The 27,273-nt window shown below is 54.0% G+C and overlaps 9 protein-coding genes; 3 read left to right on the forward strand and 6 right to left on the reverse strand.

Moving 5' to 3' along the window:
* Nucleotides 1-286: 286 nt before the first annotated feature.
* On the forward strand, nucleotides 287-4,773 carry RCC_10930 (uncharacterized protein; the record flags this gene model as incomplete). XM_023776156.1 has 3 exons in its annotated part: nucleotides 287-815; nucleotides 870-1,022; nucleotides 1,076-4,773. 3 exons carry the CDS (start codon nucleotides 287-289, stop codon nucleotides 4,771-4,773), a joined length of 4,380 nt encoding a protein of 1,459 aa, XP_023631924.1.
* Nucleotides 4,774-5,647: 874 nt separating this feature from the next.
* RCC_10931 (uncharacterized protein) lies at nucleotides 5,648-7,717 on the reverse strand (the record flags this gene model as incomplete). The annotated part of the gene is made up of 1 exon (XM_023776157.1): nucleotides 5,648-7,717. One exon carries the CDS (start codon nucleotides 7,715-7,717, stop codon nucleotides 5,648-5,650), a length of 2,070 nt encoding a protein of 689 aa, XP_023631925.1.
* Nucleotides 7,718-11,190: 3,473 nt separating this feature from the next.
* On the reverse strand, nucleotides 11,191-11,551 carry RCC_10932 (uncharacterized protein; the record flags this gene model as incomplete). XM_023776158.1 has 3 exons in its annotated part: nucleotides 11,191-11,338; nucleotides 11,390-11,463; nucleotides 11,531-11,551. The coding sequence occupies 3 exons, from the start codon at nucleotides 11,549-11,551 to the stop codon at nucleotides 11,191-11,193; spliced, it is 243 nt and encodes an 80-aa protein (XP_023631926.1).
* A 1,782-nt stretch (nucleotides 11,552-13,333) lies between these two features.
* RCC_10933 (uncharacterized protein) lies at nucleotides 13,334-16,387 on the reverse strand (the record flags this gene model as incomplete). XM_023776159.1 has 15 exons in its annotated part: nucleotides 13,334-13,732; nucleotides 14,059-14,122; nucleotides 14,185-14,216; nucleotides 14,341-14,379; nucleotides 14,481-14,549; nucleotides 14,603-14,659; nucleotides 14,709-14,770; nucleotides 14,824-14,872; nucleotides 14,929-14,992; nucleotides 15,044-15,236; nucleotides 15,284-15,532; nucleotides 15,583-15,634; nucleotides 15,685-16,057; nucleotides 16,121-16,255; nucleotides 16,317-16,387. The coding sequence occupies 15 exons, from the start codon at nucleotides 16,385-16,387 to the stop codon at nucleotides 13,334-13,336; spliced, it is 1,908 nt and encodes a 635-aa protein (XP_023631927.1).
* A 466-nt stretch (nucleotides 16,388-16,853) lies between these two features.
* On the reverse strand, nucleotides 16,854-18,929 carry RCC_10934 (related to Putative mitochondrial repair protein; the record flags this gene model as incomplete). Its single annotated transcript, XM_023776160.1, has 1 exon — nucleotides 16,854-18,929. One exon carries the CDS (start codon nucleotides 18,927-18,929, stop codon nucleotides 16,854-16,856), a length of 2,076 nt encoding a protein of 691 aa, XP_023631928.1.
* Nucleotides 18,930-19,109: 180 nt separating this feature from the next.
* On the forward strand, nucleotides 19,110-19,472 carry RCC_10935 (uncharacterized protein; the record flags this gene model as incomplete). XM_023776161.1 has 2 exons in its annotated part: nucleotides 19,110-19,145; nucleotides 19,200-19,472. 2 exons carry the CDS (start codon nucleotides 19,110-19,112, stop codon nucleotides 19,470-19,472), a joined length of 309 nt encoding a protein of 102 aa, XP_023631929.1.
* A 1,847-nt stretch (nucleotides 19,473-21,319) lies between these two features.
* Nucleotides 21,320-23,896, reverse strand: RCC_10936 (related to actin cytoskeleton organization protein (Cro1), putative; the record flags this gene model as incomplete). XM_023776162.1 has 2 exons in its annotated part: nucleotides 21,320-22,781; nucleotides 22,851-23,896. The coding sequence occupies 2 exons, from the start codon at nucleotides 23,894-23,896 to the stop codon at nucleotides 21,320-21,322; spliced, it is 2,508 nt and encodes an 835-aa protein (XP_023631930.1).
* Nucleotides 23,897-24,286: 390 nt separating this feature from the next.
* RCC_10937 (related to MCH1 Monocarboxylate Permease Homologue, not transporting monocarboxylate) lies at nucleotides 24,287-25,924 on the forward strand (the record flags this gene model as incomplete). Its single annotated transcript, XM_023776163.1, has 1 exon — nucleotides 24,287-25,924. The coding sequence occupies one exon, from the start codon at nucleotides 24,287-24,289 to the stop codon at nucleotides 25,922-25,924; it is 1,638 nt and encodes a 545-aa protein (XP_023631931.1).
* Nucleotides 25,925-25,972: 48 nt separating this feature from the next.
* On the reverse strand, nucleotides 25,973-27,122 carry RCC_10938 (related to levodione reductase; the record flags this gene model as incomplete). XM_023776164.1 has 4 exons in its annotated part: nucleotides 25,973-26,529; nucleotides 26,586-26,848; nucleotides 26,904-26,945; nucleotides 27,037-27,122. 4 exons carry the CDS (start codon nucleotides 27,120-27,122, stop codon nucleotides 25,973-25,975), a joined length of 948 nt encoding a protein of 315 aa, XP_023631932.1.
* Between the last annotated feature and the right edge of the window lie 151 nt (nucleotides 27,123-27,273).

A 27,273-nucleotide genomic window follows, 5' to 3' on the forward strand; every position in this document is an offset into this window, starting at 1 on the left:
CGATCAAGGAGAACGAGGAAAGCAACGCTGCCCTGAGTCCGAGATAGCCACCGTGGAAGGAAAGCGCATTTAAGGTGGGTTTCTTCATTCCTGCTTGCTCTATTCACCTTCTAGCCCAGTCGATATCCTTCTCTGGGGGTCTCGCTTGGCGTGCGCGCTTGGTAGACCGTGTGCGCTCAGCTTTTCTGCTCTCCATCTCGATTCAGCTTCGTTCACGCCAGTCGCAAAAGCCGGAACAGTCGGATCGACATTATCTGACACATCAATCACAGCCCAGAACACTGTTATGGCAGAGCAGAGCAGCCACAATGTGGTAAACGAACCCCAGTCGACGAGCGCCCCGCTCGTCGACGCTGCATCGAGCCAAATCGCCGCCGAACCCGCCACCGATGGCGCTCAGCAAATCCAACCCTCTAGCAACCTTGACACAGACAGCGCGACCGATGTCTCCAAGAGCGCAAACGAGCTCGCAAATTCCAACAACACTTCAACAGCACCTACAGAATCAGTTGCGGTGAAGGATGCGGCAGAGCCAAGTGCTGGCGAAGCTGCGCATAAACCCGCACCAGACCTAGTGGATGCGTCTGCGCAACGTGGAGATGGGGATCAGAGGGTAGGTGAAGATGGAAGTCAGGGAGATGACAGGAGCGCTGCAGACGTGGCATCGGATACGGAGAAGAAGGGCGATCCGAACCATGTCCGTTCAGATTCCGTCAAGAAGCCAGCCACGTTCAGCAAAGTGTCGATCACGAAGAACTTCCTGAACAAAGCTGCGCCAACCACGGCTGCGGCTCCTAGCAAGGTTGGAGAAAAGCGTGAGTACAGCTCAAACAAAGAGTGAGAGGGCATGAGGTCTGACGGTTTCGTAGCGAGTCCAGCATCCGTCGCGACACTGAGTGCAAAGATTGGTCCACGACTTGTTGCCAAAGCGGGTCCGTCTTTGGGAAATCTACAAAAGGCTCGTCCTGGACCACAGAGCGTAGGAGGGCCAGACGCCAGCAAGGTTTGGAACAAGAACAGACGTAAGTTGTGAATTATGCGGTGATGGTGACCAAAAGGCTGACAGCATGGCTAGCGGTTCCACAGGCGCCCCCAAAACAGTTCACAGACGAGGAGCTTAAACAACAATACGGCATTCACCTCGCGACACGCCTTCAGGCAGATGAGGGGGGTAACGATTCAAAATGGGCCGACATTGACGATGAGGACGACTGGGCTCCGGAAGCTGTTGAGTGGATGGACGGGACCAAGTCCACAGTCGCTCCTCARGAAGTTGCACCTCCTGAGCCGCAGATCATGCAGCGTCCAGTACAGCAACAACCTCAGGCACCGGCCCAGCGAACTGTGCTGCATCTAGCACCACGAACCCAGCCTCAAGCCCAGGAGCCCGCTGCTGCTGCTGCTGCTGCTGCTGCTGCACCAACCCCAGAAACTCCTGCAGCACAGCCAGAAGCATCGGCTCCCGCGCCTGTCAATATCGTCAAGCCAATCCTCGCACCAAAGCGATCGGACAGTCAAAGCATGAAAATTCTTAAGCCTGGAGCCGCCGCGATCCAAGCCAAATTGAATGGTCCTACCGCCTCTGGAGCCGACAAGCCGTCGTTAAAAGCCAAGAATACTGCACCTCCGCAGACTTCACCTTGGAAGCCGGTTCCGAAGCCGGACACCGTGTCTGCGATCAATCCACCCACGCAAGCATCACATGCTCCTGCACAGTTCGCACCGCTCGCCTCGCAAGACGCGCGTTCGTATGAGCAGCCCCAGCAAGCACCTACCCGACAGATCGCCGCGGACACGTTTGATCGATCTTGGAAAGAAGGCGAAGGTGGCGCGAGGGAGCTGTTCAACTCGGCGAATGGGCGCTACGAGCCAGCGCCAGAAGGTCGTCGGAGCTCCGTCAAACATGACGGTTTCCGCAAGCCGGCCGTGCTACAGCGACAGTCACATGGAGGGCCTCCGCCTGCGGAGCCTTCTGCTGCCTTCCAATCTCGTACTAGTGCTCAGATGGATGGTAGCTGGGGTAACAAGCGGCGAGGATCGAGTGTGAGCCAGAGTAGCAATTCCGCTGCTCGACGCATGTCGATGCAGCGAAGCCACGACCTCCCGGTCCCTGTTTCTGAGGGTGTCCCGCAGACGGTCGCGAAAAGCGATCCCGCAAAGCCGACCTTTTCTCAACAATCGGCATGGGAGCAGCAAATGCCCGCACGTCCGGCAGGAGATGCCCAGCCTTCGCCTTCGTTTGCAGAAACTGCGCCTCCAGCAGACGCTGCGCCTTCCGCCGAGGATGCAGTGAAGATGCAGGCTCAGATTATGAAGGAGAAGCGTGAGCTTGCCCAGAAGCGTCGCAAGGAAGWGGAAGAGCGTGAGGCAGCCGCCAAACAAGAGCGTCTTGCAGCAAAACTGGCCGCTCTTGGTGGCGCAGGGAAATCGAAGAAGGAGCGGGAGGCTGAGGCCGCAGCAGCAGCGGCAGCAGCGAAGAACACGCCCAAGGCTGCGGCGGAGCCAGCTCCTGCGCCCGTCGCACAGCCCAACCCGGCTAAACCCGTCGAACCTTCCACCATTGTTGAATCACTCGAGGCGAAGACTCTGCAACATGAGCCCGCACAATCCGAGAAACACACTCCACCGGCGCCACATGCAAAGCAGCAGCAACAGCCCGTCGGACCACCTGACAGATCGGAAGTCGAGCAGACGCAGAGACAGGCGCCCCGCAGCGGTCCTTTCCAGCAGGCCAACACCGCGACATACAAATCAGCTCCATCATCGTACTCGTCGCCCGGCGACCGCCCGCTGCAGACTTTCGGTCGCTCGCCAAACAACCTCGGTGGGGGTGATAGCTTCACTCCGTGGCCTACCACTGCACCCAACAGCAACGTGTGGGGCACATCTGGGATAGGGAACGGGACCTTTCAAACCGCTGGCGCATTCGCGCCTCTTCCCATGAATCAGCAAGGCGCCTCACTTCCGCYGCCTCCAGGCATGAATCGCACAACCCCGACGTCGGCGAGAATCTCTCCACAGAGCTTTGATGCGGAGGCGCGGTCACCGCACATGCACCAACAGCAGTTGGGCGAGCAGCAACGTGCGTACCCACCGCCTGGGATCGATGCGCGACCGGATGCATTCGGTCAAGCACGACGCAATGGAGAAACACAGGCCCATGGCCTTGGCAACAGGCAGGCTCATCCGCCAGGACCAATTGGCCCACCTTCTCGCACACAGAGCCAGCAGCATCGCCCGCAGTCCGCTGCAACTCGTGCGCCACCCGGCGCAAGTGGCGCAAGTGGCGCATGGAGCGCGGTCTCGCAACAGCTCTCTGGCGAATTCGCTCAAGATGGAGCTGCCGCCGCGGCGAGAAGACGGGAGATGGCGGAAGCCCCTTCGCAAACCGCAAACACCAGGTTCGAGGAGACTTTCAAGAAGACAATCGTGAATCAAGGCCCTCTGGGCGCTCCCCGCCGCTACGAGAAAGCCGCGCACACTCTTCATGCTCCGACCGGCTCGCGACCTTTGACATCGCTGCCCACAGAGAAGACCCCACCTCCGGCCGCTTTCGCTTCACAGGACATTCGCAATGAGCCCGCAGTTGAGAACACCGTCCGAATTCCCAACTTCACTCAGAATCCAGCGCACGGTGGGCAACAGCCTCCCATCGGTCGACCGCACGGGTTGCCACACATGCCGCCAGTCGCAAACAATGGAAATGTCAATTACCGCATGGCGCCACTCGCCCCAATCATCGCTTCCAAAGAGCAGTCTCCGCCGCCTCCAGAAGCTGATGGCCATCCAGTGAACCAAGGCGCAGACTCGACGCACCCGCACGTGAGGCTACCGCGTCCTCTTGCCAAAGTCCGTCTCCCGCCTGCTGATCCTGCAGCTCATCAGCAATTGCCGATGCAGAACGGATCTGTGCTTATGCCACAGCGGCCTTCAGCGCCTCCAGGAGCTGCGCGCCCACTTGTACAGTCCGACGTTTGGCAATCACGGTTCAATGGCCTCTTCGGCCGCGCGAGCATTCAGACTGAGACTCCGCCGTCTCCACCAAAGACGCCGCCCAAGATGTCGCTCGCTGTGGCCCCAGCCACTCGCACGAGCCTGGACGATCAGGTCGCCAATGCGACGGTCTCATTGCCTCTTGTGCAAAAAGTGAAGATTAGCGCCGACTCGAGCCTTGGCGCCGTCGTCTCGAAGCCAACCATTGACGACATGTTTTACGAGGAGCTGAGCTTCGGATCGATCCCAAAGGTCGCTATCCCACGCAACACCTTCTATGACAATTCCGCGCCGCCAAAGAACATGAAGAACATGCTGAAGATGGGATCCAATTCCAAGGTGCACAAGCAGGTGGAATCGCAGACGATATACAGCAACGACCACATCCTGTTCCCACCGAGCTCAACCGGCTGTTTCGCCAACGTCCCGCTCACGAGGCTGAACAAAATGTGCCATTACATCGGAGGCGAGCGCAACGGAAATGCGAAGAAGCTATACGCAGCTCATAACAATCAAGACCGCAAGCCTTCCGGCCGGCAACACAAGAGCACACGAGGAGGCAGAGATAATAGTGAGCTGTGCTTCCAAGTTGCGCCGGTCAACCTGGGTGGGGCTCGCAAGCCTTCGGGTCCGGGGTCGAGGAATTCGCAGCAGACCGCAGATGGTGCGAACGAGGGCGGAAGTAAGAGAGGACACAACAAGGCAGCCCGCGGTGGTCGCAACCAAGGCCCCGCTGTAGTTGCAGCCGCACCTGTCGCGATTCCGGCGAAGACGAGCTAGGAGCCCGTCCCCGCACGCGTTGTCGACAAGAGTATCAAGTATGTCAGGTCTAATAACCTCTACGGACTACTGAACGAAGAGCGTCTTTAGGATGGATGAGATATGAGTGGGTCACGTTGAAAGAGAACCACGCTGCGCCGAACTCGTGCGTCGATGAGGCGTCATTGGGTAGGACAGATGGTCGCGTGGCGATGAGGAGCGATGCAACCTGTATGCGCACATGGTAATGCTAGTTGTAGTAGTATTGTGTCGTTTATTCCAAGCGAGGGAGTTCTTTTGCTGTATGAATCGAGGCAAGCAGGCACATCAAGCGAATAAAGCATACTTTACCACCCCTTATTCTGCGATCTTTGTGCTGGTCAAGGAAATTACTGATGGCCACTGAATTGAGGAAGGTGGGAAGGAGACGGCATGTTGGCTCCAATGCTGGACATGCTACGACCAGATAACCAAGATACTGGCATCCGATTGACTTTGCGGCGACGTTCATTACATTACAGTGGTGATGACACGATCTAGCATACACTTTGGTGAAGAAGCGAAGAAGACACGTTGGGGAGAGGATGGGGATCACTCACGTTTCGTCGCCCACGCAGTGGGCTTCATATGAACGCCAAGCAATGTTGCTTCTCCCTACTCCAAATCTCATCTTGATACCACGCATACCCCGCCTTGTCATCAACATCAACAGGACCATTACCCTAGCGGTGAATTCGGCGATGGACGTGGATATCCTGAGCAACACCAGCGTTTCGTCCATTGTTCAATTTGAGGAGCAAAGCACAGTTCGACTCTGTAGTCATTCAAAAGTATTTCTTCTGTTTGAGATGTGGCACTTGAGAGTGATTGTAATCGTTTAGCAGTATTCTATTCGCTATCGTAGCACGACATGATCATCGATATCTCCCAGACTCATGTGCCGATCCCACCATTCTCTTGATGGCGGGGAAAGATGCACTTGATCAGAGGGCTCACTGCCCTGTCTACTTTGCCCTATTCTTGAATTGCGCTGAGCAAATTCCGCACGTTCTAGTGCCAAACGTTCTTGTGCACGCTCAGCGTCCATGACTCTTCGATCGCTTCTTCCGCTGTTTATCCGCAGATGCTGAATCCTCTTGGGTGGAGGCGGAGGCGGCGGAGGCAGCGGTTGAGGTGATGCTGAGTTGTTTTGAATGACCTCGTCCTGCGTTTGTGAAGACTTTGAACTTTTGCTCATGCTCCACCTTTTGATCGAGGTGAGGAAGCCTGCGGTCGATTCACTCTTTCCCTCCTTTTGTCGGGTGGTGTGAGCATTACTTCTCCCATCTTCCCACCGACCGGAAAACTCCCAGATTTTGAAACTGCCCAAGAAAGTTCCATCTGCGCCAGGGACATGTCCCCAAGGCTTCTCGCGCCAGCAAAACACACACACGTCCACGGATCCCATGATGCATTGGGCAAAGATACTGAGTACACTCACGGCAAGAACCGKATGCTGAGCATAATGATTGCTGTAGTTCATCGCATGCGCGACAAAGGGCATTACCCACATTATAAGGTAGACGACTGGGTAGATGAACAGCAAACGGAGCTGACGCTGTATTGCTCTTCGTCGCTGCGTGATGGCTCGAGTCGCATCGTTGTCCTCTTGCATCAGTGTCGGCGATTGAATGACGGAGGTAGATCGGTGCTCTGTGATGGGAGACAATGCTGCCAAGGGCATGTCGGAAGGTGCTGCAGACTTCATTGAAGCTGCTGTCGATGCAGAGGAGCCTTGCCGTTGGAAGGAGGTGATCGGAGGTAGCAATGCGAAGTCTTCAGCGCTCACAGCCGGGTCGGCGCCCAGTTGCTTGCTGCCGCGACGTGAGCCAGGGTTGCTTTTGCTCGAGGGCCTCGTGTTCTGGCCTGTTGGAATTTCTTCACGACCGAGGACGCTACCTCCGAAAAGAGTGGGCCAGTTCGGTACCGACTGTCGTCGCTTGGGGTCGAAGCTGGGCAAGGCTGCAAATGATGGCCTTTGAGGAGGAGTGTTGGTCTCAACATCGTCGTCTGGCGCAATGCTGTCATCTCTGCATGCCTGCTTCTCGGCATCTGCCCCGTCCGAACGATTGGAATGTGACCACTGCATAGTCGCTGCAACATGCCCTGTCTGCGACAGTTGCGTGACTCTGCTATTCGTGATGCCGATGCCCGAAGTACTATTCTGGTCTGCTTCCATCCCAAAAACTTTGAACTCGTATCCAACGTGAAGGTAAATCCGAATCGCCACTCCGAAGATGAAGAACCATATCAAGTATCGCGGTACCCAGGAAAGTGCAAGACGATACCAAAATGGCCGGATGGGCAGTGTGCAAAATCCGCCCTGGGCTATGAAAGCCGAGGCGGAGTTCACAAAAGCCAAGGAGACAATCACATTCGGGATGATGATCCATCCAGCGAGAACCCACCATCGTATCCGATACAGACCATCGTGTCCGAGCATCGACCGAGCAGGCGGGAAGATCTGTAGAGACATGTGCAGGCTCATCAAGAAGATGGCCAAGTCACAAGCCTCTGCGCCAACGTGTAGAAAATATCCGCTAGCTTGACAAAAATGGCTATCCGTTGATATCTGGCCTCGCACCAGCGTTGTAATGCTTCCAATAAGGAACCAAAGAGATTTCCAAAAGTCCCCAATGATAAGTAACAGAACGAGATCGCGGCGGAAGTTTCGCCGCATCATGCAGAACCAGTACAAGGCGCATAGTGTGGCGAAAACGCTCACGCTGGAGAAGGTCGTGGCTACAATTTGAAGACGATGTTGTTGTTGTCGCGCCAGAATTGAAGATGCGTTGAAATTTGGGTCAGAGCCTAATGCCGATGCTCTAGGTTCCAGCGAGTACAATAAAGAGCCGTATTGCTGTAGAGCCTGTGGTGTTTGTGAGGATTGCACAGCGGTCGCGCGGAGTAGCGTACTCGAGGCCATTGTAAGAGCTTTCCCTTGGGCCGGAAGAAACAGAGGGAAATGGAAATCTAGCACGAGATCGCATCGGTCAATTTGATAGAGTGGTTCTGTAGTTGCAAAATTATGAATGGTGCAGTACCTCAAGCGCCGGCTGGCGACTTAATGCTATGCATCCATTGTAAAAGGACTTCAATGAGAAATTCGCAGTAGTCGTGGCTCAGAAAATCGTCCAGCGTTCTACTCGGCCTTGGACGCAGTCTTGATGGTTGCTGACGGAAGAAGACCTGCCTAGAGTTTTACCGCACCCGGCTGAGTGGGTGGTGGTATGCACTGCTGGTATGTGCAGGATCGAGGATCGCAAGCGGAAGCGTGTCCTGCCTCCGCGGACCTGGGAATCCTCCCACCACGCGCAGTGTTCAAGTGTGACCGAATCGAGTCGTGTTTGTGGACTTGCATGAGAACCAGATACCGAGGATGAGCATGAAGGTAAGGGGCAATTTGCGGTGTCGCGAAGTCGCGAAGGGATGTCGAGGGTCACATCTCCGCAGACGACGAGGACCGCATTCCTCACGCTGCTCGTGCGGTTTCTCCAAAGGATCGACGGAATGCAGATCCGACATAGCGCCACCTCGGTCGTCCAAGCATTTCGCCGTGTTCCTAAAAAGTAGATCTTTACTTTGTGGGGAAAAGAGGCTGCTTCAAAAGCTGGTGCCGCACCCGAAGACGTTTAACACGGGATATTGCGAGCGGCAGTCTTTGCCGTCAATTCTGGCTTTGAAAGTCACATTTACGCAGCTTCAAATGCATGTTGACTGAAGGAAGACGACCCGTGAAAGCTGTACTGCACAAGCTCTCAGCTTGCGCGATGCGTCAAGGACTTTTGGGCGGTCGAACGAAAGCCGTACGGAGCTGTAGTTCGTCCCAGAGTTCTGCACTAACGGAGCGGGTTGGCACTCATCACCGCGTGGACAAAGGTACGTGGGGTGGGATGTCAGATCTGAATCCGTCCAGCAAACAGAGTAGCAACGAACCCCTACATCGATGCGAGTCCGCCGTGCTCACCGCGTTTCATGGCATTCGTGGAACGAGCGGTGGCATTAAAGCTGTGGATGGTGGCACATTGAGGGTCATGTGGCTGGCGTAGGCTGAACTCGCGGAGATGGTCAACCCGAACCATGGTAGAATCGCCGGTACGGTACGTCTCAGCCTGGCGGAGCGGCGTCCAGTCGAGCTTCTATTTTTGATGCTGCCAGAGTACCAAACGGGAGTTTCTCAAACGTATGTGGGCGATGGCATCATCCTTATCCGTTCCCATGTCATTCAGACGGTGTGGTTGAAGATGGGACTCGTCGCCCTATTCTGCATGGTTGCCTTCGGACCAGTCCTTCAGCACCAGTCCTTCAGCATCAGTCCTTCAGCATCAGTCCTTCAGCATCAGTCCTTCAGCATCAGTCCTTCAGCATCAGTCCTTCAGCACCAGTCCAGCTGCTTCCTTCATCAGAGTCCTATGTTTAGCTCTCTTATGCCGTCTCCAACAGTCGTCTGCCACATACGAGGTCGTTCTCCAGACTTGGAATGCCTGGGTTAATTTCGCAGAGCTTTCAACCGTCGGCCTGCAGAACCCTCTCGTACGCACACAGCGCCTTGGAGGGACCGATCATCACACAGTAGGACATGTCAGCGGTATGCAGAAAAGCTGGCCATGAGATGCTCTTTGATATGGCGACTGCTATCAAGACGATGCAAGACATGTGCATGCGCCTGCTGGTCGACCCGCCTGTCCTCACCGACTTGTCTCTGCGACGACGGTGCAAGCGAAACCCACACGGATGATGATCACATGACGGTCAATTCATGCGCACGCATGGCGATTCATCGTGAGGTCTGTCGGACCCCTTCCCGTCCCTTGTGTATCTCCCACGGCGCGAAGATCACGGACAAGCGATCCGGCCAAATGCTCCCGGRCAATCATGTTCACGGCGGTTGCGTGAAGTTTGACCGGCTGCGATTATTGTCGTCCACAAGGAGAAGATCCCGCTTCAGGATGATCGATGCTCTGCCAGAACAAGCCAAGATACTGAACCTTGTCGCACAAGAGCCGGGGCCACACGACGGCCACATGCGCTGCACGCTCCGGTCCCCTCAAAATGGCGTCACTTAGCGCATGCTTGTGATGAGAYCCGCAGGATTGCATATCATCTCAGTCTTCCTCCTCTCAGGAATCAAGATGCTTGCTAGCTCCAGCGTCAACATCATGGAGCGTGATGATTGATGAAGCTCGTGCGACTGCGCACCTATGCTGCTTTCGATACTTCTCGGAGACCCCTGATCTAGTCTCAGAGAGTGTTGGAACTTGGCAGTCTAGCGGGTAAAGATGTCCTGAAGAGTCCCACTTGGTTATGAGCAGGGTACTGGGATCGACGGCAAGAAGACGGCGACTTCAGTATATTTCGACAGACCCACCATCGATCCGCTCAAGGGAACAGGCAGACGAGGCTGTGCATGGCAAGACCGAGTTCTCGATGTTCCAGGTTATTGGTACACATGGTTCGAAGGATTGATCGTAGGTTAAGTTTCGATAGRTAGCTCTCTTCACACGGGGTGTTGTCAATCAAAAACATGATGTTTGTAGGCTTGTAGCGCGGTAGCTCTGCGGCATGCGGCAGCATGAGTTACTCACCGGTCCGCACGATAGTGTGAAGTGCACAGACACGTGCACTATTGACGGACCTTAACGAGTCGATAAGCTGGCCATCTCTCTTCATCTGAGACATCGTATCCCATGAGGGATGGTCTTCGCTACGACACCAATGGCAGGAGTTTATGAAACTTACATCCGTGCCCAAGCGTTAAGGGACTGTTGGGCAAACACGGATGCTATACTGCAAGGAGGAAAGTTGAGCCTCGACTGGTTGTCGACCCCACGTCGAACGCACTGGCGGCACACTACGGGTAACGAGCAAGCTCGAGTGAGGGCTGGAAAAGCGGCCAATGGAACAATGTTCCCCGAAAGATCTTTCCATTTACACCAATCAAGAGCGAGCGTCTATGAGGYAGCTAGAAACATCGTGCAATCGCCCGAGGGGCCCAGCCGCGCTGAGGCCGGGCCCGCCCGCAAATCGCTCAGGAGACCTCTTTTGGCTCTAGGGTAGCACTCAGTTTTAAACATCAGTCGTAACTTTGCCAGTCCTTTGCTCCTCTGTGAATGATCCCAAGGCAATGGTAGCGAGATTGTCACCGCAAATTGCAACGCTGCGTTCTTTCCGCGTTGATTTAGCCGCATCCCACGGGTAAACGGCATGTTCGCTACTCACACATCCGCATCGCCACATCCATCTTAGCCTCGCCGCTGCTGCAGCATGCAGCCTGTCAGGAGGCAACAGCTTCACTCCACCCAACGAGTGCCTCTCGCAACTCTCGCACAGTTTCATAAGCGCCGAAAGGAACGCAAGATTCTCGACCAACGCGGGTAGGTAACAAAGCGTGGGAATCTGTCAATCGTCTTGCTCCATCTTGGGGGCCACAAAGTCTCCGGAAAAGTCTCCAGGATGTCGGGACGATAATTGTGTATCCGAGGCACGGCGCTCTCGTTTGATGTGCTTTTTGTGCTCCGCCCTCTGAGGGCAGCCGTCATCAATGTGTCTGAGAGCGATCGTTAGTCCCGCCAAATTTGATCCTATCGGACAAGCTCACCTTCTGAGAGTATCTTTCCGGGCAAAAGAGCCGTTGCACATCGCGCACTGGAACTTTCGTGACTTGACATGAACCTTTTTTGCAGTCAGAACGTTGAGGTGTAGACGGAAGATGAATAAGGAGGACAAGCAAGTGACTTACGCTTTCCTGATGTCGTGTCATGTCTGTCCTGCGAACAAACCGGCGTGAACATCCAGAATACCGACAGGCCCAGGGCTGCTCACGATCAGGCTTGTGAGTGTCCATGTGTGCTTTGAGATTTGATGTCCGCTGAAAGAGCTTCCCGCACTCTTCGCAATAGCACACTGCGTTCATGGGCGTTGTATATCCGCGCTTCCTTCGATCCTCGATGATCGTTTGCTGTGGCTCTTCCTTTATTGAATTCGATTGTGATTGGTGTGGTCGTCCTGCTGGGCGAGGACGCAGAACAGGTTTCCAATCTTCTTCGACTTTTACGGGCACGAAAGGGGGCGTTGTCGCTTGCCGGTCGTCTGCAAGTTCAGGTGGATTATAGACGTCACCTAGGTTGACGTGAGAATGCTGTGTTCTTGGGCTGACGTTGCTTGAAACGGAGTAAAGCTGAGGTAAGGCATGGCCGTATTCCTCTTCAATCTTGATAATCGGGGAGCTCCTACTTGGGAAGCATCGGTCCGAGTGAGCATAGGGTGACGACGGGGGAATCCCTGATGTCCGCGACGATACAGAGAAGTCCGAGTCCTCCGCGGGCATCTCGTTAGATGGTCTGAACGAAGCAACGCCACAATAGGCTCCATCCCAGGTCGTCACTGGTTGATTTGGAAGCAACGCGGACTGCGGATAGCAATTCTGTAACAAGGAGTCGTGCCGTGTGGCGCTGCGGTATGTCGGCAAAGGAATTTGAATCCCCGTCGACAGTGGCCACGAGGTTGGCATTGAAGTGTTGAAGCTATCAAGACTTGGTTCGATAACCATGGACTGCGTCGATGTCTGCGTCGGCAGAAGACCAAGGCCGATTTGAGATGGCCAAATCATGGACTGCGAAGTGCAATAGGACTCTTCCGCAGAGGTGCAAATGGCAGCCCAAGCGTTGCAGGCATCGAAGAGGTCTTGTTCGGCATGTGTCGCGTGAGAAGATGGAGTCGATGGATAGCTCATTGTGTAGTTCTGTTCGTCTGCAACAGATGCATTGTCCCTGTCGGGATCCAGAAACATGCTCATGCTTGGAATGTCGTTCGTGTGTCTGTGCGGTTGTGGAAGGATTCTGTGGAGGTGCAACTGGGGGCCAAGAACGCTATGATATAGTGAAGAGCACGGTCGCAAAGAAGGTTACAAGGTATAGTGCATCATACTGGTTGAAGAGTGTGTTGCCAAAAATTGCCAACGGGCAGTGTTGGTCCCAAAAAGCGACTGTGCACGAAGGGCAGATATGACAGGACAGTATTGACCAAGCAAGAGGGTGCGGGTAGAGGATAAAGAGGCGGCGATGCTGCGGGACTGTGCAGATACGCCAGGGCCCATGACGGCAATGGTCGTCAAGAAGCGACAGGGCAGGATGGGCAAGGTTCGAAAGTCGCAAGCATAATTGCACTCGGCCGCAGTAGTCTAGAGGCAGCAAGACGATAGCATCCATAGTCCTTAGCGCGACGAAGAGCCAGGCAGGCTGTGCCAGGAAGGTTGGACTGTCGGAAGGAGCTCCACCATCGATCAGAGCAGAGCAACATGGGCCAGCGTCGGCGTTGGGAGCGATCGCCCGGCCTTTGGCGCTTGGCGAAAATCCCAGCGGCACGGTCCTKTGGCGGCCGGACTCTCTTAAACCCTGGTCATCCGCGCACTGCTGCAGCTCCTGCGCGCTTAAATGACACTCTCCTTGCATGCCGCCAATCGCTCGTCTCGGTCAAATGCGAGACAACGCGTGGAGGTCGCATCGCAGTGGCCGCGTGCACGTTGACTTTTGCGACGGCGCTTTCACAAACTCTCCGCACCTCGCGTTTGTTTTTCCTGCAGCAATTGCGAGAGCAACTCGACTTGCTTTCGAAGATCATTGACCGCGAACCCAAGATCCTCAATGGTCTCGGAAGCCGCCGAAGGGTGTCGCGCAGGCTGCTCAGCTGCAGATGGCGTCTGCTGAGCCAATGACGGAGGATATACGAYGACTTTCCTGGATAATCGTTTGCTGAGCCTCTTTGGACCGCTCGACTTCTCGGCACTGGGTCGATCATGCCACCGTAAGCGCCYGTTCTCCCACGCTAGTATCAGACCAACAATGGGCAGGTGAGAGAACTTCAGCACGCTGATTTTCAGCTTGCGAAGCTGCTCATGGGAGAGGACTAGCCTCAAAGGCCGCAGGAAGAGCGGCAGCAGATTCTGATTCCAGTCAGCTTCTCGTAGATCAGGTAGATCAGGTGAGGAGTGCACTGAGCTCTCAGTGCTCGAGTATCAAATCAGCAGGCCGAAGGCAAAACACCAACACTTTCCGCCCGATGAGGCACCATGATTCGCCCATGGACTGTCCGCAGAGCCAGGGAGTTGGCTGCCAGGCTGCAGCTTCGCCGCACTGGCTCAGTCCAGCTCCGCGGCATGACCCGTCGAAGATTGCGCATATATTGCGCATGTAGCACGACAGAGTGTGGAGACGGCAAGGTTTCTTTTTCGAGATGGGCTGGGTAGGAAAACTAGGAAGACAGACATACCAAGGGAGGAACAAAGTACGTCAATCGGTTGGACGTACTGGCTTCCAGGACGTAGATCGAGTATCTGTGCACTGTCAGCAACTGTACTGCCACAATGAACAGCAAAGAGGCTGTGCGAACACTCACACCATGAGGTACTCATCGCGAGCATGCATCATCTGTCGCGGGAGTTTGTTAGCCAGTGATATGTGGGGCGTCTTGAGCAGCCGGCGCTTAGAAGTCGACCACGATAGGACATGGCTTAGAAACCAACAACACTTTCTTAATGCTCCTACCACTCACCACTTTGTCAAGCTTGTTGGAAAGCAATGAAATGAGAACCTGGGCGCATTAGCGACTTCTCCGGCAGCTTTTCATGCGCAAAGGATTGGCTTGGCGGTGAGAGTGCTCAAACTGTGCCTGCGGTCCACTGTCTTCCTTACCGTCAGCAACAAGAAATTCGTCATAGCAACGAAAATGAACATCAAAGGTGGGCCCAGTGTTGGCGAGATCTGTCGATGTTGGTCAGTGCCGTGGTCTCTTCGCGGCGAGGCAATGATTCTACCTCATCTGCGACATCGAACCCAAGGTAACTGCTGCCGAAGAAAACTTTGACGAGAATCTGTTGGTGTTAGCTGTGCCACAAAGCTTCGTGATGCGATAGGACCAACCCAGTTCATGCTTCCGAAGGAGTAGTGGTCCCGCCCAAGCACGCTGAAGCAGGATGAGAATCCTGCACGGCAATTAGTAGCCGAGCATCCTGTTGGAATGTACTTGCATAGATACCAGTGTATGCGACCACCACAAGTACTGCGAACTTGAGAAAGTCTTTTGTCTAATTGCATGTTAGCACATTTCCCTTGACGCAGGTGAGTGCCAGTGGGATCTCACCAATTCCTTCAAGACAGGCAGAAGCATTCCAAAATATGGGTGGAGGCTGAGTGGTGAGCAAATACTGAGAATCTCATCAGTGGTGATACCAACCTGGCACCCTCTAGTTACCTACCGTGGAACGAGAAAGAGAGCTTCGACTGATAGGATATCAAAGGCGATATCTGTCGCATATTTGTCGTTGTTCGCAAGGCCGATCATCCGGGTCACGAAGAACACAAGTCCAACGAGAATGATGCCAACGTCCCACACCGCCCAGAAATCGGTCGCATAGAACGTCGATCCAGCGTCAGAGAACTCGACAAGCTCTGCGAGGCGTYAGTGGTGATCATCAACTCATGAAAAGATGGCTCACCGTTATATGTGAATGATACTAGCCACACGTATAGCATCACCTCCGGTGCGATTATGTGATCTATTGGCCGTTTCACCAGTACGGCATAGTAAAAGGCCAGGAATGCTGCGAAGAATAACACCTCCAAGACTTTAAGGTATAACGGAACGCGGAGGCGACAGAAGGGATCAGATTCTTCTTTCCTGTACGTTTTGGCCTGCTTCGTGGAGTGAGTCGAGAGTGTCTCCCAGAACACTATATCGCCAGTCCCTACTAGAAGTCAGACAGGCTCGGGTGAGAGTCCAAGCCGCAAAACTTACAGATCCCATCAATGATGTGCTGCACTGACTTTTGTGCGAGAAATCTCTTCGCCTGGAGGCGATGTCAGTCACTTTRTCCCAGAGCGACTATCGCACGCTTACCTCGGCGACTGCAGCGATCTCAAGGGCATTCAAACCAGCGAAGATGGTCGCAAAATTGGATTTCTTAGCATAGTCTGCCTGTCGCGGGAACTCGTCGTAGAAGGACTCGTCCATGTCGGCCGGAGGATTACCGAGCAAGGGTGAGCTCTCTACAGTGTGAAAGTGAGCATGTCCGCCACCAGTCTCGACGTCTCCCCGTGCAGATGTCTTCCGATCCGGGGAGGGCAAGTCATGGCATAAACAATCGATAGTCTCGCGACGGGAGAGCCTGGTCACGAATCTCCACGCGACTAGCTCACATGCCAGCCCGCGAGTCCCATTGACGCCTCTATCATCTTCATCTTCGAGAACACCAAAATGCCAGCGGAGCGCTCTGGGAAAGATCGCCGTGTCAGCTGATCGGCCCGCCAGCCACCTCGTCCAGGTAGGCGCTTACAACAGAGCAGATACGATATCCGGGTGAGAGACATCGACGATAAGATAGTGGACCAAAGGCTTCAGCAGTGTTGGATACACATCTCGCCGAAGCTCCTCCCATTCTTGTGGAGCGTCAATAGCTTTCACGAAAAATCTACCGCGACCGGACGCCGTCAGCAACGAGACACACCGCCGGACTCCGGAATGCGTCTCACATCGAAAGCTGCTGCACCAGAGAGTCAAACGACTGCTCGGAATCGATGATCGGGATGCCTGGTAGTCGCATCGTGATGGTGTTGATGATCTCCTGGAGAGGTCGCGGGCAGGCCAGTTTTCCGGAAGGCAAGACGCACCCCTGAACATAGACGCCAATTAGACGCCGTGCGCGCATGAGGTGTGGTCAAGATAAGGCGACGCGGCAACGCGGCAAAACAGCAGGGATCTCGGCGCCTAGTTGCGCTTCTCGTTCTGGGGCGCTGGAACAGATCATTGTTTTCGATCGGAAGCTTTACCGGGGTTCGCAATATGGTCATGATAAGCGAGGGATAAGCAGATTGTCTATCTGAACTACACTTTCGTTCAGATAGCGTGAGTGTGTTAGTTCAGATTGCGATATTTCTAGATCGCGTTGCCGCCTGCTCGATTGGGGGTTACATTGGAATGCGGCGCTAACCAGCGAAAAGAGGCGATGGCACTCTCTATATTTACAGTATATACATACAGTCAGCAGCTCCTGCCTCGATCGACACATCTTACTTTGTCTCGGCAGGCGTGTCCCCATTCCGACCCCATATCTCCGTCTCCCACGCTGTAGGTCTCAGCTCTAGCGGTCCACCCAAAACACCCACTCTGGGTTCCATGMCTTCCTCTTCTCCTTGTGGCAAGCAGATCCATTCTCTCACGCATCCCGCAACATCGCCTTTCTCGTGCGCAATCACCACCAATGCTTGCCTGTCCTCCAGTCCCTGAAATACAATTTTCTCCCCACCCAGCAGAGCTTGCACACTCTCCACTGCCGCCGCACCCTCCACACACTCAATCTTCTCACCCTGACTCAACCACAAAAGCGCCTTGTCACGAATGTCTGAATCCACGCCGCTCAACGCCTCGTCCAAAATTACAATATCCGGGCTCCCAACAATCGCACGTAGGAACAATGCCAGCCTCTGAGAGCTAAAACTCAAATCTCGGAACCGGACTTTCTCTGCAAATAGCAGATCCGAATCGTCGTGCATGATATCATTCCATGCTTTTCGCGCTTGCCCCTTGGCTGTGGCCAGTTTTCGGTTTGTTCTAATGCGTAGAGAGCACGCTTCGTTGAGCCTTTCCTGTGAAGTTAGCTCCCCACCTCCTATCTCCGGATTCAATTCCCTGGCGAACCAGCGGAGCGTAGCATCCACCATCCTATCCCGAGGCGCTGTGAGCTTGGGTCGACTTAATGGTGTCTCCGCCCATGCGGACTCGAGAACTTGCCGAACGGAGAGGTGTTTGGGAAAGAAGGAGTGAATCTCGGGACTTGAGTGTCCGATCTTAGCCTGGAGGTCGAAGAGCGATATTCCTGGTTCTCCGGGCGCGGGAAGGCGGGAACGAGAGAAATGAAAGATCGGTTGTGAGTATGTTTGAGGGTGATCAGAAGTGATGAGCGAAAGCATCGTCGTCTTTCCACTCCCATTAGGGCCGAATATGGCGCATCTTTGGCCGCGGTGTAGAGACCAGTAAAGACCGGGAGTGGGGTACGATGCACCTGTCATGGGGTCTGTTTGAATCCAGTTCCCGAGAACGGTTTTGTTGCCATATTTGATTTGTACACCACGCATCTCGATTAGAGGTTCACCTGGAGGTAGAGCGGGCGAGTCGTAAGAGTGGGCGTCTTTGCTGCGCGTGTAATGGGGTCTACCACAGGTGTCAATGATTGGATTGAGCATGGATGTGATGTGGTAATTGGCCATTTTAGGAGCGATGATGGACTTTTTGCTTCCCTGGCCGAGGACTTTGGAGCCAGAGTCTGCTACTATCAGATGGGTGATCCAACCCGGAACGCCGTCTTCCGGGCGTAGACTCAAGATGAGACGAGGCGCTTGACTTGTGGCAATGCTGTGCAAGACTTTGKCAATGGCCGCAGAGGTGTTGGGATCTAAGCCCATGAATGGCCCGTCTAAGAGAAGCACTTCCGGACGAGCCATGAGTGCTTTTGCTATACGGGCTCGACGGGTTTGGCCGTTGCTCAGATTTGCCACAGGCATGTCGAGGAGGGAGCGAAGATTGAGTCGGTCGACGACTAATTCCAGGGCTTCTTCCTCTGCAGCAGTCGGGGTATTTTCTATCGCATTGAGCTCGGTGTGGCCGGTCAGATAATTGTGGAGGGAAAAGTCCGTTTCTTCACGCCGGGCCTCATATCTCGCGCTGAGATATGCTCCCCGGACACTGTTTCCTCCAACTCCACTCCCGCGGTCCGCATCGAAGCCAACATATTTGACGGCGCTGTGCGGTGAGATGGAAAGCTCGGCCAGATAAGGATAAGTCCGGGCATTGGGAGGCTGGCAGAAATGGCGGCCACCTAGAATCTGTAGGAATGTGGTCCTGACAAGGGAAGAGGGAGAAATTATAGCCCAATACTCAGAGGGCTCATCTTTCTGGAGACCAGCAGGAAGAGAAAAATTGAGCTTTTCAAACAAGGGCGGATTCGCGGCTGGTGTGTCTGACGACTCGGGATATGAGCGGTAAAAGGTGCCGTCCTGGACCTGTATGATACTACTCGCCTGACGCCACGCTCGTGTTGCATGGAAGAGGCGGCGTTGCTGATGGGCGATGGCCAGTCTTCTCAACATGTTCTGATGGAGCAACAAGGAACATTTTATAGCGCCATTGGAGATGGAAGTCAAAGCCATCCACATGACTCGCGTTTTGGCAGGCCAATCTACAGCTTGACTCGCAGCCTCGGCAGCGAAGTGGGGAGCGGGCATACCGTACATCATTCACATCATCAGATGTGAAGTCTGTACAACAACATGTTTACTTCATTAGGAGGACCATCGCGGCCTCAGGTGAGTCGTATTGTATGAGAGTAAAAACTCATGGGTCTCCTAACATGCTCTCAGATTCCGCCCAAACAAGCTCCCAACCCGCAATATCAACAGCAAACTCGCCATTTCGAAGCAGCAGCTCCACGAACTCAAATGGAAGCAATGCCCCCCAACAGGCCTCCGCCGCCAGTCACCAATGCATACAACTCCGCAACAATGCACCCGGTCTTCATGATGTCCAACTTCCGCAAAGCTCCGTTCCCGCTGCCGCCCACCCACGCATTCAGTCCCGCCGCCACGGGCTATGTCTTTGCATCCCACCGGAACCCCAACACCACGAAACTGTGAGCATGGAAAAAGAAATGATGGAAAGAAAGGAAACAACAGTCTCAAGCACCACTCGCATCACTCTCGCTCTCCTCGCGCTCTCTCACCCCGGAACACCGCCAGCTCGCTGTCTCCGGCGCCAGTAATCCCTCCACCACTCCTTCCCGCAACATCCTCGCCACAACACTCCTCCGACAGGTCCCGCAGATCCATGCCAATAGTCCCCGCACGACACTGGCGAAACAACGCTCGCACGTCGTGTTCTGGTCTTGTTCGTAGATATCTCCCGGTTGGCAGAGGACGAGGCGGCCGTCATCGTAGGGAGCGCCACGAGGTGGTGTAGCGGCCGCGTCGGTGCATTGAAATATGGGTCCGCGGATGGTATGCGAACAGGACAGATGGGTGATGAGGGTGAGACACATTTCGTGGACTTGTTGGTTGGAGTCGGATCGCTCGATGGGTCGATGGTCCCAAGAATGATGGATGTGGGAGAGAGTGGGAGGTTATTGGTGTGGATATGTGGGAGCCGATGGTGGCTTATATATCGAGGCAAGGCGAAGCGCATGATGGGTGATATGGATGAGTACATCAGCTGGACTGTCACTGGACGATGGTCCTGAGTCGTTCAGGATGGAATAGCACGAGGGCTATACCGACGCTCGAGTGCGCATTGATAGGGGCACCTGACTGGATCATCCACACAGGACACAATGCAATGTCAGCGACACTCTATTGCCGATTCCGCCGCGGCCGAAGAACACTGCCGTTCAGAGTACAATCACAGGTTCATGTATCAGCACGCATCCATTCAATCGGTGAGGAGACGGCAATAGCTCACCACTCACTGTCAGAGCTCACACATTCGGTAGTCTTGGTCAAATTATCTCCACGGATGTCTGTGGAATATGACAGCTTCTGCGCTCCTCATCTCGCAATTCGCGTGCTGGGCCATGTGGAGGCATTTGCTTTTCTAACAATTTCTTTCTACCTGGCGTGTACCGCTGGCAAGCGTGAATTGTCTCTTGTTTGCTGCCATCTTCACAGACTCAGACGTCTTATATGTCGCCACTCTGCGGTCAATTCGCACTGCAACGCCAACAAATATGGTACACAGCAAAGTGCCCGCGAATATCAACACGCGACTGCAAGAGCTTCCCCAGGAGCTCTTTGACATGATCAAAAACCTTACTCTTGTTTGTGATCCGGGTCCCACCACTCGCGTGATCGACCGGCATTACAAGCCTCCACTGCAACTTCAGATAAATCACCAACTCCGTCAAAAATTCATGCCAATCTACTACGGAACTCCAGCTGTGTGGATCTTCAGGTCAATCAAGCTCAAGAGAGCCGTGGTCCTTCTTGAGTGCTGGCTAAACTCCATCTCGAGAGAGGCCAGATTTCACCTCCAGGCTGTGAGAGCGTTCAATTCCGATCCACGCATCGCTTCTTACAGCTTTGCTCTCGACAAGCGCTTTCGAGAATGGCTCAATGTGTTTGGACCGCCGCTCCACTATGAATTTGTCCATTGTTGGCACCGGACAAACGTCCCCTTCTCACCTCTGTATGGCTATGACTTTTCAGTCGTGGACTTTCAGTTTACCAGTCCTTCACAGCAGATACAGATTGGTCAGCGTTTCGCCGGAGCGAAGATGTATATGTTAGAGGTATGGCGGCGGTTCTGCACACGACATAGCCTCAAGGTACTGATAGAGAGGCGAGAGTGGGTGGAGACGCTTAATTTGTAGCTTGACACGTTCTATGCTACTGCCTACAGGAGGACATGGGGTCGAATGGCCGTCTTGTTATTCTCATTGGGAAAATACTTTCACGCTCTGGATCAGAAGCATAATTTCTAACGCGCCGTGCATTCACATTAACTTCTTCAGAACCTCCACACCCATTCGCAACACTTCCTCGTTCTTGGTGCTCTTCAGTGTCTCCTTCACCACCTCTCCTCCCTCCTCACCTTTGACAATCTTTATTCCCCGCTCTCCAACCGCTCCAGGGGCACTGATGACGTTGCTCAAGCAAACAAGACCTCTCAATACAATCTCCTCGCTATCGTCTTCGCACAATCCCAAAATCAAGCCGACTCCSCCATCTTTATCAAGCACCGCAGTGACAGCAGCATCCCATTCCGTCAGCATGGCCAAAGCACCACCAGCAGCTCTCCTCGTCGCAAGATCTTCCACGTCAGCCAGCGCGAGCAGGATCTGCATCCTCCTCTTCGCATCCGCGCTCCCATCCGCAAACTTTGCAACCCCAGAAGGAGATGCAACAAGGTTGCAGACCAGCTCTACGCTTGCGCGCTGGACAAGAGTATTGGAGGAAAAGAGCAAATCTTCAAGTTTGGTCCACGCATTTCTGATTTGAAGCTCCCTAGGTGAGGCATCCTCCATACTAGCGAGGTTGGTAAGCGCGAGGAGACTCTCGAAGGTGGGCAGTAGATCCCGCTGCTCGCTCTCCGGATCTAGCTCGAGGAGTGGGATCAGAGCGCTCACGGCGGCAGAAGCTGACAATGTTGCTGAGAAGACATGTGCTGGATTGACTGAGATGAGGAGGCGGGCCAAAGCATGTGAAGCACTCCTCAAGATTCCCGAGGCTTCAGCAGTGGATTTGTCCGTCGATGCTACGCGCTCACGGATTTGAAGGAGTAGCTTGACTGCACCTTGCTGGGCCATCTTTGGACGATTCTTTTGTTCCTTGCTCATGGATAGSAGAGTTCGAACAACCAACGCTATGTTCGTAGGCGAGGTGGTTTGTTTACAGCATGCAACGATGGCTGGGACCACATCGACATCGAGGAGCTTTCGAGCCCGTGCTGTGACGAATGTGTCGTTGTCCAAGGGATCCTCAGGAGTGGGTTTGGAGGAGTTTGCATAGGCTTTGAGCTGTGCCATCTTCTTTTGCTCGGCAGTTTGGACTGGTCGGTAGGACGTCAAATTTGAGAAGACTGTCAAGCAGCCAAAAGTTGCACTAGGACGTTCGTTCAACGCATCAACGAGACGTTTTAGGAGCATCTTGTTGGAGGCGATCTCTTCTTTGATCTTTGGCTGCAAGGAAGTATATGCAAGGCCTTCCACGGCCTGATCGCGCTCGGTGTCTCCAACTAGAACCAGATCTGCTAGCTTGGCTGTGATTTCTGCCTGTGAGCTGGACTTTATCTTTGCCAGGATCAAGGCAGCGAGCGCTTTGTGGGTTCCATCTCGTTCATCCGACAGGTCACGAAGCCAAGGAGAGCAATAACGGTCAATGGCCTCTCTGCATGACTTGTCTACACAAGCCGCGCTCAGTAGCTCCAACGCAGCCTGCTCCAGCGTCCGACTTTTCCTATGGAATGTTAGCGATACATGTTCCACTAGCGACTACAAGCATGATTCTTCGCCTCCTACGACCTACCTTTGCCCTTGACTTGCGGCTTCCGAGTTCCTTTCAAGGTTCGGCACCAACTGCTGCACGAACCCATCCGTCATGAAAAGGCTCGCTGCAATTGTTGGTACCATGGGAAACACGGCTGCAGCGACTGAGAATGCAACGATCAAATCATCGTTGGTCTGCCTGGCGACCTTTGAGGCAATGAAATGACCAAACAAGGTTTCACCTCTCTCCTTCATCGTCTCGAGCATCTTTGAAGTGGCCAACATGGCCTGCCTTCTCAGACTCGGCTCGCGTCGAATGTCAAGACATACCAGTACCACGTCGAATACATCCTCGTCGACGAGGTTTTGGACATTGCCTGGTGCGATTGATAGCTGTCTCGCGATCAATTGCATGGGCCGGTCGAGGTTTTCAACACCAACATCAATAAGCTTGGCAACACCTAGGCGAAACAAGTCCTTTTGCGCTGCCACCTGTCTCTCTTTTGATGCCCAGATGGCTTCGTCAARGGCGAGCGTAGCAAGCGCCTTGAAGCTCTCCTCGCCACGCTCAAACAGCTGGTCGAATAACTCTGAGAAAGGCTCCAATAGCTTCTCTGCCAATGCTTTCTTCGCGTCCACGCTCACGTACAACAGTGTTCCGGTTAGGGCGTCGAGAAGGTCTGCTTCCTTCGCAGGCTCCAGCAGCAGGCGGATAGCTTCGACGGCCTCGGCTGGAGGAGGCCTTCTCTGTTTGAGAGCCTGCAAAGCTTTCTGGCCATCGCTTTCCGGACCAGATCCAAGATAGCTTCCAAGTAGATTAATCAGATCGCCTGTCTGCTCCCTCTTTTGAAGAGCAAGCCATGCCTCCTTCACCTTGGCATTGTCCGGATCCAGATGAGAGGCTTCCTTGAGCAATTCCGAGGCCTTTTGTAAGCCATCGCGTCGAGCAGCTTCATCCGCCTGGGTAATAAGCTGCCCGATGCGCGTTTGTATCTCTGCAGAAGACATCGCGTGCCATAGTTCCCCAATGCGGAAGTTGGCCAGAAGTCCGGGACGCGGTGAAGGTTCAATTTGTTGCGTCATCATCTTCAAGCACGTGCCGTTCCCGAAGTGTAGCCACACCGCGTGAGCTGCCCGCGAGGAGTTCGGATCCTACACCTTACTTGCTTTGTAGGAGTCATCCTCTCACGCGGATGGTGTTTGGAAGAGGTGGAAAGTGGAATATGGACTCGCGATAGCCACGATCTACTCCTCTCCCCTCCAACCATRCCATCGACTAGTCGGCCTTCAAGCCGAAGCAAGCGGACCGACGGCAWCGGTGGCATCGGCAAGCTCGACTACCAACCTGGCGGACGGCCTCTTCTACACAACGACGAGAATGGTGACAGCAGCGGCCATCACAGTGAGGACAGGAGTTATGCCGGATCTTTCTTCGAAGACGTAGCAGAAGGGATTGTGTCCAAGGACCGGGAGAAGATGAAGCGGGAGGTGGTTCGGTATGGGTCATTCGCGTGGGCACTGGTCAATACACTCGGAGCGGGATCAATCACGGCCTACTCCTTATACGCCCCGCTCTTTCAGCGACGTCTGCACTACAGCCAGTTGCAGGTTAATGGCGTCTCGATCACGGCCGAGCTGGCCATGTATCTTCCCGTTCCGCTATGGGGAATGATGTGCGATCGTTATGGACCTGGGATACCTTCCCTCCTCGCCGGCGTGTTCTTCGGGCTGGGATATCTGATCGCTGCGTTTGCCTACCAAAGTGGCCCTCCTCCGTCGTTTGGAGGAGRTGGATGGCCGTACTGGGTCATGGTCATAGCCTTTGTTTTCATTGGATCCGGAACTAGTTGCATGTACCTCTCGGCGGTAACGACATGTGCGAAGAACTTCGGACGCGGGAAGTACAAAGGTATTGCTCTGGCCATTCCCATTGCGTGCTTTGGTCTGAGTGGCATGTGGCAATCTCAAGTCGGCAGCCAGCTTCTCTATGAGCCTCTTCCGAATGGCGGAAAAGGAGACGTTGACGTTTATCGTTTCTTCTTATTTCTGGGCATTTTCCTACTTGTATCCGGCGTTATTGGCTTCTTTACCTTGCAGATCGTGGGAGAGGAAGACCTGATTGAGGAGGCGATAGAGGAACTTGAGCAGAGCGGTTTGCTAGAGGACAGCGAGTTCTTCCACCGCGCATCTCGTGTCCGCGAAGCTCAAAACGGATATGGCACACTTCTGGACGACGATGTTGATGAGATTCGACGCAAAGCAGAGGAGCAAAAGGCTCTTCGTCTGGAGGAAGCGCGCATGAAGACCTGGCTCCTCAACGCCGAAACGCGAAGATTCCTGTCAGACAAGACGATGTGGTGGCTAGCAGCTGGCTTCTTTCTCGTCACTGGACCTGGTGAAGCCTTCATCAACAATCTCGGCACCATTATCGACACTCTCTACCCTCCTATAACGACTCCAGAAACGCAACATACGACAGCCGCTACACATGTTTCGATAGTGGCTGTTATGAGCACTCTCGCCCGACTCATCACCGGTACTTTGACGGATGTCCTGGCGCCTACGACTTCGCCCCACCAACATCGGCGTGGGCCAAACTCGCTAGCCAACAGCATGGTATCCCTTCCACCTCTACCAGAACCTAAGCGCGGACTAGAAGTATCCCGCGTCACATTTCTTATTTTCTTCTGCATACTCATGTCCATTGGCCAGCTATTCCTTGCCTCGGGATTCATACAAGGTCATGGCGACCGCTTCTGGCTAGTTTCTGCATTTATCGGGGCTGGTTACGGCGCTGCTTTCAGTCTCACGCCTATCATTGTCAGTGTGATATGGGGAGTCGAGAATTTTGGAACAAATTGGGGCATATGTGCAATGGCCCCGGCCGTCGGAGCTACGGTGTGGGGTTTGATCTACTCTGCGGTCTATCAATGGGCAGCAGATCTGAAAATTGTGGAGGGTGCGGACAACAGTGCCGATAAGCTATGCTACGGCACACGCTGCTATGCGCCTACGTTTTGGGGCATGGCCGTATGTGTTTGGGTGGCATGCGGATTGTGGTTTTATGCTTGGCGAGGACCGGGAGGGTGGGCTCGAAGAGGAGTTGCAGTGTAGCCCTCAGCTTCTTCAATTGAAACGTTTTTACAGACTGCCTTGCTCATTTCAAGCAATCTTTCCGGGTACGAAAGGATGCCCTGCAGTGAGTCCTCCACAGACAGCCCATGCCTGCCCGTTCACGTAACTCGACTCATCGCTGCCCAAGAACAATGCAACTCTCGCCACCTCATCCGCCACGCCTCCCCTCATGAGTGGGTTCAACTGCCCAATCTTGTTCTCACTACCTCTGGCTCTCGCCATCTCATACATTGGAGCAGTCATACCAGTCTCGATGATTCCAGGACATATGGCATTGCACCTAATTCCGGTCCCCGCGAGCTGGAAAGCAGTTGTCTGCATTATGCTTATCACAGCGGCTTTGGAGGCCGAGTAATCCGTAGCGCCAGCGTTGGAACGCATTCCCGCAGAAGATGCAACGCCCACGATGGAGCCTCCCGGGTAGGGCTTGACATCTGATGTCTTGAGCATTCCACGCGCACCGTGTTTGACKGCCAGAAAGACGGAAAGCGAGTTGATCTTCATGGTTCGCATGAAGTCTTCTGAGGAAGCTTCCAGAACACTGCCCATTGTTACGCTGATTCCTGCGTTGGCGAAGAAGACATCTGATCGATCGTGTTGGTTTTGTGGATTCCGAGATCGAGACAGAAGGTGGACTTACCTAGTCTTCCATACTTCTCCAACACTTCATTCACTACCTTTTCGACATCGCTCTCCTCTCCGGCATCCATTTTCCGTGGCTGGACATCGACTCCCGGGTACTTTGATTCAATCTCTCTTTTGTGTTTATCGAGATGATCAGTCGCTAGATCACAGATGTAGATTGCTTTGGCACCATTGTTGGCGAAATGATGAGCTGACGCTCGACCAATTCCGAGTGGGGAGTTGCAGCCGGTTATGATAATCACTTTATCCTTGACTCGTCTGATGGGCTGTGTTAGTCGGCATATTTACACGGCGTCTCACATTCTCTACTCACGGTCCGGTGGAGTCACCTGCAACCATGGGGATATTCGGGAGGCTAGTATGAAAGTTAGCACGTTTCTTGGATGTGGGAATCATGGCTAGGTTTCGAGACATGATCGAGACCGTCCATACTACGCTCTACCTACTCTTCGAAGCTATTGCCAACCGATCTCGGTCTGTTGACAAGGTGCTCTGACAGAGCCTGGAGCCTCTTCTTCGGTGCAGAAGTCATGTTGATAGGAAGGCCGGGCAGGATCCGWGTGATTTGTGGTGGAGATTGACAAGGACAGGTGTGTGGGATACCGGTATAAGAACGACGATGATACTTCCTGATCACTTCTATTCACGTACTCATGAAGATGTGTGCATTCATCCAAAGGCCA

The sequence above is a fragment of the Ramularia collo-cygni genome, assembly GCF_900074925.1.
Source record: "Ramularia collo-cygni strain URUG2 genome assembly, contig: RCC_scaffold25, whole genome shotgun sequence".
Classification (NCBI taxonomy): Eukaryota; Fungi; Ascomycota; class Dothideomycetes; order Mycosphaerellales; family Mycosphaerellaceae; genus Ramularia; species Ramularia collo-cygni.